The sequence below is a fragment of the Spermophilus citellus genome, assembly GCF_964194105.1.
Source record: "Spermophilus citellus genome assembly, chromosome: 4".
NCBI classification, from domain to species: Eukaryota; Metazoa; Chordata; class Mammalia; order Rodentia; family Sciuridae; genus Spermophilus; species Spermophilus citellus.
Window position 1 is genome coordinate 164,130,839 of NC_138185.1, and position 13,802 is coordinate 164,144,640.

Sequence of the window (13,802 nt, forward strand, 5' to 3'; positions counted from 1 at the left end):
TGGTCCATGTAAGGCAAGTGCTCTACCACTGAGTCCCTCTTTTCATGCCTACCCCCTTTTTCCTTTTTATCTTTTTTTTTTTTTATTGTTGGTTGTTCAAAACATTACATAGTTCTTAATATACCATATTTCACAGATTGATTCAAGTGGGTTATGAACTCCCATTTTTACCCCGTATACAGATTGCTGTGTCACATCAGTTACATTTCCATTGATTTACAAATTGCCTTTCTAGTGACTGATGATTCCTTTTTATCTTTATACACACACACACACACACACACACACACACACGTATGTGTGTGTGTATATATATATATGTGTGTGTGTGTATATACATACATATACACACACATACATGTATATATGTAAAATTTCAAACAGTAGGGGCATATTCTTACCAAAGGGAGTCTGATGTTTGGGGCCTGAAGCTCACCCAAAGTAAAGGGCTTCCGGTCTAGATAAGAGAAAAGTTTGGCACAAGATAGCCCTTTATAAATAGACAAACTATAGAAAGATATGAGAAAAAAATGGTTGCCCCGATTTCCTGTTTAATATTTTCATGTCCTTTTGTGATTCAGGACTTCACAATCAATGTTTGCATTTAAAACATCAAAAAGCCTAATGATGGGGGGCTAGGGCTGTGGCTCAGTGGTACTGCACTTGCCCAGCATGTGTAAAGCACTGGGTTTGATTCTCAGCACCGCGTATAAATAAATAAAAATAAAGGTCTATCAACAACTAAAAAAATAAAAATAAAGTTTAAAAAGTCTAATGATGGCTGTTCAGTTTTAGAAAAGACAAAAACTAAATTAAGGTGGTATTAAATTTGTGGCTGAGTGGGACACAAGTATGAAGAATTTGGTTCACTTATCTAAGTTTTTGGTGTACCTCTAAATTCTAAACAGTGTGGGGTAAACTACAAATAAAAAACCCACTTTATGAGTCTTTACCTTGTATCCTGACTGAGAACAACAGTGAGGTCTCTAAAGAAGGAAAAGAAATGTTTTAAAAACTCTGCAATTGAGTCCCCATTTACCAAAAATGTTCTGAGTTGAGGGACGAGGTAGAATTCAGAAGATGATCAGGGAGAAGACATACTTAATTTTAATTTGGGTTTGTGGGCAAGATGGCTGATACCAATGTAAAAATGAGCCTGGGTTGTTATGCGGATCCCTATTAACCATAATCCTTTCCAGCTGGCCATAAAGATTAACGGTTGGCCATTCTTTGACCCACCTCACTCTTCATTCATTCTGTGATCCAAGAGGAAAACCTATTTACTGATCTGAAAGCAGTCTAGCCATTTTAAGTAAAGTTAACTTGAGGCCAAACAATGGAGGGCTTTTAGCTAATCCACTGTCAGTATGGAGATATAACTTGCTCAAGCATAGGGAAAGATAGACAGCAGCTCCTTCTTAATGGATTTCAAGAAACACACCACGACTATACCAACAATAACACTGAAAAAAAGATTACCGCATTAGCACTGTCATTGTCTCATTTGCCCAAATATCTTCTGTTAATCCATTAACCTTTACAGAAAACAGCTACTTGAATAATACTCCCTGCTCTCTGGTACTGTTGTAATGCCCACTGTTATGGTTTAGATATGAGGTGTTCCCCCAAAGCTCATGGGAGACAATGCAAGAATTTTCAGAGGTGAAATGATTAGATTCTGAGAGGCATAGCCTACTCCTTGTATCAATCCACTGATACGGATTAACTGGGTGGTAATTGTAGGCAGGTGGGGTGTCGCTACAGGAAGTAGGTCACTGGGAGGCATGTCTTTGGAGTTTATACTTTTCTGTGGTGAGTGGAGTGCTGGCACACATGCTTGCGCTCTCGCTCGCGCGCTCTCTCTCTCTCTCTCTCCTTCCGGGTTGCCTTATCCTGAGCTGCTTTCCTCCACCATGCCCTTCCACTATGATGTTCTGCCTCACCTAGGGCCCATAGCTATGGAGTCAGCTGAACATAGGCTGAACCTCTAAAACTGTAAGCCAAAATAAAATTTTCCTCTTCTACATTGTTCTCGTCGGGTCTGTTGGTCACAGAAATGAAATGATGACTAAAACACCTTTCTTCATCACTTAAATTATACATGTTCTCTAGAAAGAGCTCTTTCTATTTGCAGGGTGTTTTGCTAGCTAGAATACCCTAAGAAGCTCATAGTCACCCAAGACACAAAAAAAGGTTTAATGACGACACATAGGTTTAAAGAAGGTCAAATGTGGTCTGCCACATTAAATAGAAGCTTCCTCAGGATTAAAAAAAAAAATCAAATTAATTAGCACCCTCAAGCAATGCAACTATTTGGCTCTCCCTAACACCTTTGTTTAAACATTAATGGTTAAACAAACAAACAAACAACAAAAAAAAAAACCCCAAAATTTGGAATATAGATAACTTCCTACTGTTATAAGTTTTGTAGAAATAAGAATATAAACAAAAAATGCCCAGGGGCTGGGGATGTGGCTCAAGCGGTAGCGAGCTCGCCTCGCCTGGCATGCGTGCAGCCCGGGTTCGATCCTCAGCACCACACACCAACAAAGATGTTGTGTCCACCGATAACTAAAAAATAAATATTAAAGTTCTCTCTCTCTCTCACCCTCTCTCACTCTCTCTTTAAAAAAAAAATGCCCAACCCAATCTGAGATAAAAAGAAAATTTCAGAAGGGATAAGCCATCTATCTACCTTATACTACCTTATATGCTCTAAGAATATGACTCAGAACCTTTGGAAACAAAAATTTCTCACTGCTCTCTCAATAGAAAGATGGATAGATGGGTGGACAGACAGATACACACATAAAGGGGTATGTGTGTGGGGGGTCTGCATTTAATACTCTCAAACATCTGCTGAAAGATGTATTTTCCTTTAGTACTGGTCAGCTTACACAGTTCTCTCCAAAGGATCTTTCCATAGTAACTGATTAATTATTCTCCAATAAATGGCATGCCTGTCTGATTAACTATATTGACAAGGACAGAAAAACCAGATGGCTCTGTAACAGACGGATTAGTAACAGAAGAGAGATTGCTATTTAACATTTAAATCAAACACAGTTCTTATTTCCCTTGACCTTTTATCAGGAGGGGGAAAATTTGTTGGAAGAACTTTGTGATGTGTTCTCTAGAAGACCATTTCTGGAAAAAAGGTTAGACAATTGGTATAAAATACACCTTTGATCATATCATAGTATACTAAGAGCCTGCCATAAATATTATCCACAGCAATTTACATATATTTTCTTTGGAAAGGGACAAAGCCTCGGATTTATTTTATTTGTGGTAAGAGAAACAGAATTTCATTGGCTTCCAATAAAAGCACATAAATATGCATACTCATAATATTAATATTATTTTTACACGTGAAGTTACATTGTTCTTGCTTCTTTGGATCACTTGCCATTTCATCTCCATTAGGCTCCTGGAATCCTTTGGTTCATTAAAATAACCAACCTTTATGTATTCTGAGTAGGAAAAATTCTATTAATAAAGAAATATTCCATAGTGGCAGCCAATAATAGTCAAATACTCAGTAGGGAAGAAATTTAAAATGCTCTAAATTACCAACAGCTGCGGTAACAAAGTAGCTACTTAAAGATGAATCCTTATTTAGCAAAACTCATTTTGGAAACCTAGACATGGATTGAGAGGCCATCAATCAAATGGCGTTCAGCACCCTGTCTCCCCTCTGTGAGCCTCCATTTTGGGACTGGGAAGTAGGGAGATTACATAGCTTACTTCAGTCCATCTGTGAGTACTTACAGTCTTTATTCAAGCAAAAGGCTCCAAGTATTTTAAGGAAGGAATATTATTTTACCTTCTTTCTCCAAATATTAAAGACACCAGAAAAAGAAGTGGAGCTACTGAGAATTATGTCTCTAAGATGGCTGGGCAGGTAGAGTAGGAGAGGTTCTATCTGTCCGCTATCATTAATATCAACCAGGTTTACTAGTAGGGCTCATGCTCCTAGGCAGGAGCTAAACATTTAAAAAGAGAACTATTATGTCATGTCACTAGATCACATCAATTTCACTTGTTCCTAAGAAGAAATCAAGGCTGCCTAAATTTCCTTTTCAACCGAACAATTATAAACCACACACACCATCTCTAATAGACTTGTACACATTCCAAAATCTTTAAAATTTTTAAATTTTAATCTGTCAGTAAGTGAACTGAGATGATCTTATCCAAGGGAAAAATCTTAATCAAAACTTGATAATACCTGAGTCTCTTAGGTTCTAGGAGTCCCATAAATCCCTTAATTATTATGTGTAAAACTATGTGGAAATGTGCATTTTTCTGAGATGAATGTTTATAGCTTTTGTTCTTTCAAAAAGTTCCAGGGTAAGAAAGAGTTAAAATGGCTGCCTTAATAAACAAATAATTTTTGTTCTACCTTTTCTCTATAAAACAAAGTTTCTTAAAATATTCACTCCCTAAATAATACATCGAAGGAATTCCTCTTCCACAACCTTCTGTATTTGATTCTTCCCCATTGCCCCAAAGAAGACCACATCACCACCTGATCTCAACACAGGTGGCAGCATGTCTATGAGGAAGAGGGTGCACTCATAAGCAAAATTAATCCTAAACTTAGTTTGGTCCTGCTACTGATTATATCAGCCATTTCAAATTATTCTGGGCCTCAGTCTCACAGGGACATGAAACCTATCCAACTATTCCTAAAGGTCTGCAAGAGGCTTAAATATAATAGTGGAAAAGAAAGTCAAGGAGATGAAAATAAAAATAAGTCTAAAAACCCAATACAAATAAAAGAATGGAACCCAAGTTGAATTTTCCTTTATTAAAAGTATATTTTTAGCAGAAGGCTGGGGCAGGAGGATCACGAATTCAAGGCCAGCCTCAGCAAAAGTGAGGTACTAAGCAACTCAGTGAGACCCTGTCTCTAAATACAATACAAAATAGGGCTGGGGATGTGGCTCAGTGGTTGAGTGTTCCTGGGTTTAATCCCTGGTATCCCCACCCCCCAAAAAAGTGTATTTTTATTTCATATTTACATGGCATACCAGGCCCCCATGGAGGCATCATCAGGGCTGCATGGAGTTATTAAAAAAAAAAAAAAGCAAAGTTATAACTTTATAGGGAGCTTCTCTGGCTTGGAGAGCACTTACTGGTACATTCATGTACCTCTGATCTACCCAGGCACCACCAACAGAGTTTGAATGGTGAAATGTCTAAGGCCAGGCCACATATCAAGGCCATTTTGCTGGATTTACAGAGTACAAGTCGGCTCTTCAGGCAATGGGGCAGGATGGTTTCATTATCATGATTTGGGGCATCCCTGCCATCTGTCAAATTAAAAAGAAAGACCTATGTAGATCTCAATGCTCAGATGCTCTAGTGCTCAATCCTTTCAAGAAAACTTAGTTTTACTATTGTTTCCTTCCTGATCCTTCTTTCAGTAAGACATGGGGACTATCAAGCCTACCATTAGATGAGACTAATGCAAGAGAAATTTTTAAAATGATAAGCCTGTCCACTTTCAGACACACATGCCTCTTGCCTGAAAGACTGACTTCCCAGAAGCCTGAGCTGCTCTGCTGGACTCACAATCTAGGATGAGAGCCATTTAAGGAATTGTGAAAGAAAAGGAATAAAAGCTGAGTGCTGCCTAACAAGTATGTGCCAAAAAGCTAGCAGGTGGAAACACTCTTTTTAAACTCTATTAAGAAACTGACTCACTAAAGGCACAGAGAGGAATGAAACTAGGAAAAAAGAAAGAACATACCCATCTAGGCTTTAGGGAGAAAAAAAAAATCTAAGTATGATGTGAAAGCAAAGAGAACACCTGGGTTCAGGAAATCTCCAGAAGAAATGTTTTAGTATAAGATTCCTCACTATATTACAAGACTAGAAAGTTGCCTGGATTAAAAAAAAAAAAAAAAAGGCAAGGAACTAGGCATGATGTGTACTTGTAGTCACTGCTGCTTAGGAAACTAAGACAGGAAGACCTCTTGAGCCCAGAAGTTAGGGGCTAGCCTGAGCAACATAGTAAGATTAGGTCCCAAAAGTTCAAGTGTTTAACTGGGGTTGTTTCTGTTGATACCCAGCCAATCTGATGTTACTCCTGTCACCTAATTCAATGGTGTAAGTTATTAAACTTGAATAATTAAAATATTAAACTAGAAATAAACCATGTATTTATAGCCACAAGTAAGAAAGACAAATTATATGTAGAACCTTAATAAAGATCCCAAAGAGGGCCTGGAAGGTCATGTGACTGCCTACCCAGCATCTGGCATACAGTAAATGCCCAGTAAAGAACTGCTTTTGGTCTGGGGTTGTGGCTCAGCAGTAGAGTGCTTGCCTCTCATGTATGAGACCCTGGGTTTGATCCTCAAGCACCACATAAACATAAATAAACAAAATAAAGATATTGTGTCCATGTATAACTAAAAAAATATTTTTTTTAAAAAAAGAACTGCTTTCATCTTTAGCTGTGCTGTCAACTTTGGAAAAAGTATCCTAGTTTACCGTGTTGAGTTGGCATTGTACAGAAATTAACAGCCATATTGGTTTAGAAACATTAAACTTAATTTCTTTCCATTTGTACAGGGGTAATGCATTGTATTAAATATGTAAGGTCTTATCTACATGGGTGTGATTATAGAAACCAATAAAGTATTCTCTAAGAAAAAAAAAAGAACTGCTTTCATATTTTAAAAGATGGAGGGTAAGAAAGACACTAAGTTAGGAAACATTCAGCAGGAGTCAGGAAAAAAGAATTTGTCTTCACTCATCTATGAATTCATGACAAATCATAGAGCTAAACATGAGAAAAGGCATCCTATGAAAGAAGCACAGAGGTTTCAAATGGTGGCTCTAAAGCAATACACAGGTTTGTGTTATCCATACAATAAAGTTTGAATTTGTTGCAATAATTAAAAAATGAGACTTCACATAAAAATCTATCTTACCCTTTAAGAAAATCAGACCTCTAGCAACATGGAGGCTCACATGACAACAATGAGCTTAAACTGAGTAGAAGCTATCCCACTTTGATGAAATGTGGGCTGAACAGTTGGCCAGTTTGCACCACTCCTTACTGTGACTCCCAGCCTAATTTATTCATTTTTTTTTCTGTCTGCCTTGCTACTAGTGGCATTAAGTTATGGCCATTTATACAGGGAAAAATAGTCTCTACTGAGAGCTCAAAAATCTGGGTTCTAGTCCTGACTCAGCTACAAAATTGTATATGTGGTTACGTATGTTACCTAATCTTTATGAGTCTCAGTTTTCTCATGCTGAAAGGAAGAGTTTGTACAAAATGCTCTCTAGTGGTTCTATGATTTGAAATCATCTATAATGGGGGCAATGAAAATGAAGACAACACAAAGTAGTTTCAACATATTTCATACTTTATTCTGAGTCAAATTTTTTGAAATTTCAATTTAATTTTGAGGTTAATGAATCCCTAGCAAACCTAGAATAGTCTAAAAAGAAGCACAGGCCCTCTGGAATAATATCTGGATCCATTTGTGTGGCCTGACTAATCTCTTTGTAATTAAAAGCCAGAAGACTATCTCAGATAGATAGGATCATTTATCTACTTTGCTTTTCTCATCCATTTTCATTCCCATTATGGGAATTCTCAAGATTCCTCTCTGGAATGGTTACCTAGCCATTGACTAAATGAAGAGTTTCAGAGCACAGAATCTCAGGCTACAGGCATTCCTAATCTATACATGAATGAGGTGGCACTTTGTAATCCCAGCTACTTGGGAGGCTTAAGCAGCAAAATCATAGTTTCTAGACTAGCTGGAAGGAAATACAGCAAGACCCCATCTCCAAATACATACATACACATCAATATAAGGAAAAGGTAGACTTTGGAATCTAAAGGCAGCAAAAATGATACTGTCTAGACTAGTCAAACACACATTTCAATCTTGCAGATCATACCAAACTGTGGCAGCTGCTGTTTAGCCCAGAGTGCGAAAAGTCAAGAGTCTTTAAATCACCTGTGAGAGACATTTTCCAGGACTGGGACATATTTGGTCTCCTTTGCGGCACTTAAAAACTATAAACTCAATTGATAGCTTCACTGTAAACCTATTATTAATTCATCCTCCCTGAAAGTCCCTGAAAGTTGAACAGGAAATATGATACTTATCTGCATTTAGAATTAGAGGAGCCTTAGGCCCAGAAAGCCAAATACCACACGATGACCTATAGCTAAGTAATTAATAGAAAAGCCAAGTTTAAATCTCTATATTTCCTATTCTCTTAGATGCCTCTAATAATCTATATGGGGGATAAGAAGAGACTTAGTCTGATCCAAAGTCAGAGTCTATGACTGCATTCTCCATCATCCAAGAAAAACCACTACCCCAACCAAAGAGCAGTGCAGTCTATCAGAAAGAATATGATTCCCATAAGCTTTCCCCTTAGAACAAAAGTCATAAATAATGAACTAGTCAAATCTGAATAGAGAAAACTAAAAGTCCCTCAATGTTTTTTTTTTCATTAAATATAAATGCAAGGCAAAACTAACTATAATTTCAATGTACATACCCAGGACCATCACAAAATACCTTGCCTGGCTCTGCCTCTGCAACAGCCCTAATGCTTTCTGAGCAAAATCGGTAAATATAATCTAGATCAGAGGTTTTTAACCAGGGGCAACATTCCCTTCAAGGGACATTTGGTAATACCCAGAAACCTTTTTGGTTGTGTGGAGGACAACAAAGGATGATATTATTGACATCTAGCAAGGAGAGGCCAGGAATGCTATCACCCATCCTACAATGCACAGGACAACCCCACACCACAAAGATTTATTCAGCCGAAACATCAACAGTGCTAAGGTTGAGAAACAATGGTCTAGATGTTGTCTACATTTTGGCCAGAGGAATTTGATCTGGGTCTTTTAAGGACTCCACAAAGATAGGCTTTGGCTGCTAATATACAGTCTGAAGAAAAACACAATATCCATATTTTTTCAACTCTTGTCTTTCTTCTCAGCCAGTGTTCATGGCAATAAAGTCTTAAAAACTATTATTTTCTGCATGCTTTTTATTATTTAATGAAATAAGAATCACATGCATAAGTTGACAGAAGATAGAAGAATCAACAAAAGCAAAGAAGACTGAAGGAATAAACAAAGGTAGTGGTTGCAAGAGTAGGTTGCCATTTCCACAGCCATATTAAGCTAAATCAACTATTTTTCATAGCAGACAATTCTCTGTTCTATTGAGAATCTGATCACCTCTTCTCTAGAAACTGATTCTTCCTACCTAAGAAACAAATTGCCTACAGTACCACATAAGCAAATAAAAACTAAGTCATGTAGGTACTATGGCTTCCTCCAAAGATAACATTTATATAACTGAGGCCATCTAGTGGTTTCCAGTGTGGACTGAAGCTAAGTAGGCCATAGGACTGGAGTACAAATTCTGAATTTGGCTGGGTGTGGTAGCACATACCCTTAATCCCAGCTATTTGGGAGGTTGATTAAGGAGGAATGGAAATTCAAGGTCATTTTAGCAACTTAGTAAGACCCTGTTTCAAGCATGAAAAATTAAGCCAGGCACAGTGGTATACACCTGTAATCCTAGCAACACAGGAAGCTTGACACAGGAGGCTTGTAAATCTGAGGCCACCCTCAGCCACTCAGTGAGACTCTATCTCAAAATTAAAAATAAAAAGGGCTGGGGATATAGCTCAATGGAAAAATGCCCCTGGGTTCAATCCCCAGTACCTACAAAAAAATAAACATTTTTAAAAGGTGGGTGGTGTTAGGATTTAACTCAGTGGTAGAACACTCATGGGTTAATTCCCCAGTTCAGCAAAATAAATATATTATCTACAAAGGGGGAAGTATCTATCTTGGAAAACTTGAATATTCTTATCTACCTACATGCAACTCAATTCAACAAGTTTTTATTCTACTCCTACTACATATACAAATCATTAAACTACTTAGGGAGTCTCTAGCAACTTCAGCCTAGAGAGAAAAATCCTACCCTTTAAAAAGCAGGGTCTTGAAAGGTTCTCAAAGAATTGTTTCTTTTGCCAGGCACAGTGGCATATGCCTGTGATCCCAGCAACTCAGGAGGCTGAGGCAGGAAGATCACGTTTGAGGCCAGCCTGGGCAACTTAGTGAGATCCTGTCTCAAAACAGAAAATAAAACAGGTAGGAAAAAAAAAAAAAAAAAAACAGGTAGGGATATAACTCAGTGGTAGAGCACCCCTGGGTTCAACATATAACTGAAAAAAAATTTTTGTTTAGGCTTCTTATCCAAAAATAACAATAAGAGGTGGGGTATGTTATGTCAAAATGCGGCATTATTGATGAGCCCAAAGATGAAAATACTAAGCACCAGCAAGAAACAAAGGTTTTTTTCTTTTCTTTTTTTAAATCTGAATGTAAAGTAGCAATAAGATTGGTTTTCCTTGAGAAGAAAAAAAATTGTTTATTTGATTTGCCTTTACTGACATCAGTTATTCAGGTCAGTACAACTGGTCACTAACACCCATTTCAGAACTTCTATGGCTAAGACAGACAAGCACCAAGAATGCCATGTATGCTTTTAAACTGCCAGCTTTAAAGCAACATCAGTATCTCTATTCCCAGTGACACTGAGAAAAGGCAGGAAACTCACAGCTTGGGCTCTGCAGACCCAGTTGTGATATGGCAATAGCAACAAACAGAGTCAGCATCTGGCTGCCTCTTAAAACAAACTTGCTCAGCCCATTTCATCCTTCAAAAAGATGCCATCTCAACAAGTCATTCAAGATACATGTCTCCTGTCTGATACTTAAGATGTTTCATTCATCACTGTGTTTTTTGATATAAGAAAACTAAAACTGTCCCTTATCATTAGGTTGATTTTCCATGAACTCCTTCCTTCCTTTGGAAATGGCACATGCTTAGAATTTTAAAATCTGTTCAGAAATGTGGTAGAACTGGGTTACTAAGAACTATGTTGTAGCCAGTCTTAGTTTATGCTGTGTCTCATAATACCCACTGGTAGTGTGCATGAAGAAACTCACTAGGAAACCAGAATGTCTCTAGACTCTCACTGCCCTCAACTGTTTCCAGCTGACCAGGTGCTAAAGAAAAAAGAGACCAGTACACAAAGATGTGGATGTAGGAGATAGAGGGCACTTACCTGGTCACGATCTCCTGCAAAACAGCAGCTTTTCATGGTGCATGAGTTGAAGTAACCCTGATTGTCAAACTGGAACACTGGCAGGCGGGAGTGGATGTCATAAAGTACAGGAGGCAGGCGACGCCGCAGGGCCAGGAGCTGGGTCCCATTGCTATTGAATCGCACACTCATGGCACTTTGGAGAGACAGGTTGCCACCATAGCGCAGGAGAGAACTAGAAAGCAGAAAGCATAGGGATTCGGCATAAGTCAGGCTAGACAAGAGTCTGCAAAACACACTGAATTTATTTCTTCACATGTGCCCAAAACCTCCTTCAGGCTTACAAATCGAAATTTCAGCAAAAGGATATTTCTATAAATCAGTTAGAAAGTAATAATGAGGATAAGAATTGTTCCTTGGTTGCATTAAAACAAATTACTTAAAATGTCAGTTTCCTTCAATCTTCAAAAGGCAAATTTAAGAAAAGGATAAAACACTTTGAAAAAAGAGAAATAGTAAAATCATTAGATATTTTGTTTACCCAAGCTAAGTGCATACTCTAAGAGACACTCATCAAGACCCTGGAAAGGAGTCATGTCCACCTTAATGGCTAAATCATGGATGGTAAAATGACATATTTATCCTTTGTATTAGAGACACAAGAACCATCAGCAAGAACAATAGATACTTTATTCTATTCTGGATATTTTTTCAATAATAATCATAATTAAGCATAACAAGCATGTATTTTTAAATTTTCAGTCTTTTCTCACAATTTTTAATTCCATATGGCATAACCAGGGAGTAAATATTAAAGAAAAAATTTAATTTAGATGCAGAAAAAGTAGTATAACAATTGAAAAAGGAAGATGACTTGTTTCCCTTTATAATTCCCATATTTATATTTAGCTTTGAAAACTGCTTTGGTAAATGCACACAATTTCATTTATCTAGCTTCACTAGGGAGTAGTATGTTTTGGTTAACCTAAAATTCCTTCTATAGTTTCATGATGTTCATAACATTTTTTAAAAAGTTATAGTATGATTCTAAATAATTTCTTCTGCTGATTCATAAGATACTTTCAATATTACAGTGAACTAGGATAGCCATGAACTTTAAAAATTACACAGTACTCATTTTATACAGTATTCGTTTTGACATACACATGTCTGTGTATGTCACATGTCCTCCTAGCAGTGATATAGTAACATAGCGTCCAGATGTTATTACTGAGGGATGACAGCCTGCCAACATGCCATAACCAAGTTCTCTTTTGTATTTTATGTTCACTTCTTGGAGCACTGAATTACTGGGTAGGAAAGAGAGGCTAAGTATATATGTCAGATATACTGGAGAAAGGAGGGCCATGTCAGAGCTAATAACCTGCTCTGCCTCACGTAGACATTGTCATGAAAAGGAAGTAGTTTTAGAGAAAAAAAGGCTTATAAATTCTAGAAATTATTACAGCAATGGAAAGAACACCAAGAATCTAACTAGAGCCTAACAGATTTGAAATTTTTTTGTATGTGTGTGTGGTACTACAGATTGAAATAAAGAGTGCTCTACCACTGGGCTACATTCCCAATCCTTTATATTTTTTGAGACAGGGGTCTCACTAAGTTGCCAAGGTTGGCCTCAAACTTAAGATCACCCTACTTCACCCTCTTGAGTAGCTGGGATTATAGAAGTGCACCATCACACCTTGCAGATTTGAAACATTTTAAAGAAGTTTTAGAAGCATTTAACCAGAGAAAACTTAAACTGCTATTTGTTACTGGAAGAAATAACACATTTTCTTTTTGGCAAGAGAGTGATACCACAGATTAAGGGGACAAGAAAGGAGATATTTTATGGGAACTTTAAAACAAAGCAAGGGGCTGGGGATGTGGCTCAAGCAGTAGCGCGCTCGCCTGGCATGCGTGCGGCCCGGGTTCAATCCTCAGCACCACATACCAACAAAGATGTTGTGTCCACCGAGAACTAAAAAATAAATATTAAAAATTCTCTCTCTCTCTCTCTCTCTCTCTCTCTCTCCTCTCTCTTTAAAAATAAATAAATAAATAAATAAATAAAACAAAGCAAGGTCATAAAAACAGCCTGTACTACCACTACACTCAATCCTGTGTCCCCCATCCTCACAAATCAGTCTTCTCACCAAAGGAGGAATGCTCTGGTGCTATGGCTCTGTAGAAACAGGGTTGGGTAGAACAGCCTGAAATCCTCTTATGAGTGGAATAAAGGGAAGAAAAAAAGAAGAGACAGAAAAATATCCCTAGAACTCCAGACATCAAGGAACAGCCAGGTACCCCTGTAGTCCCCAAGTAATAATCCCTGCAGAGAAATGCTTTTATAATGATCCTAAACACAGACCACACTCACTCACATACACAGAGAACAAATGACAGGGCTGTTAGAATCCAGGCATTTCCTTTACTGGGTGCCTTGGCTGCCACAGGCATGTGGTGTTATCTAAACACTGAGCTCAAAAACAATAAGAGGCTTTCAATCCAAGATCAGCTTGGGGTGTGCAAATAAACCAGAATCCATAGGACTGGGGGAGGGGAGTAGAAACAAGACTCAACAGAAAGAAACTTGGCCTGCCCCACTAGCCATAGCAGCAGGATTTGCATCAGCCCAAGCACCCTGACAGGAAACTGGGGACTCTAGAATACGCTCTT

At 37.9% G+C, this 13,802-nt stretch overlaps 1 protein-coding gene across 3 annotated transcripts in view; it reads right to left on the reverse strand.

Moving 5' to 3' along the window:
* The window catches only part of DCAF5 (DDB1 and CUL4 associated factor 5), a 99,950-nt gene that overhangs the window by 31,546 nt on the left and 54,602 nt on the right, over nucleotides 1-13,802 (reverse strand). For all 3 annotated transcript variants that reach the window (XM_081290711.1, XM_081290712.1, XM_081290713.1), the window contains one exon: nucleotides 11,145-11,358. In XM_081290711.1, coding sequence (XP_081146837.1) covers nucleotides 11,145-11,358 — 214 coding nt within the window. The remainder of the gene's footprint in view (nucleotides 1-11,144; nucleotides 11,359-13,802) is intronic.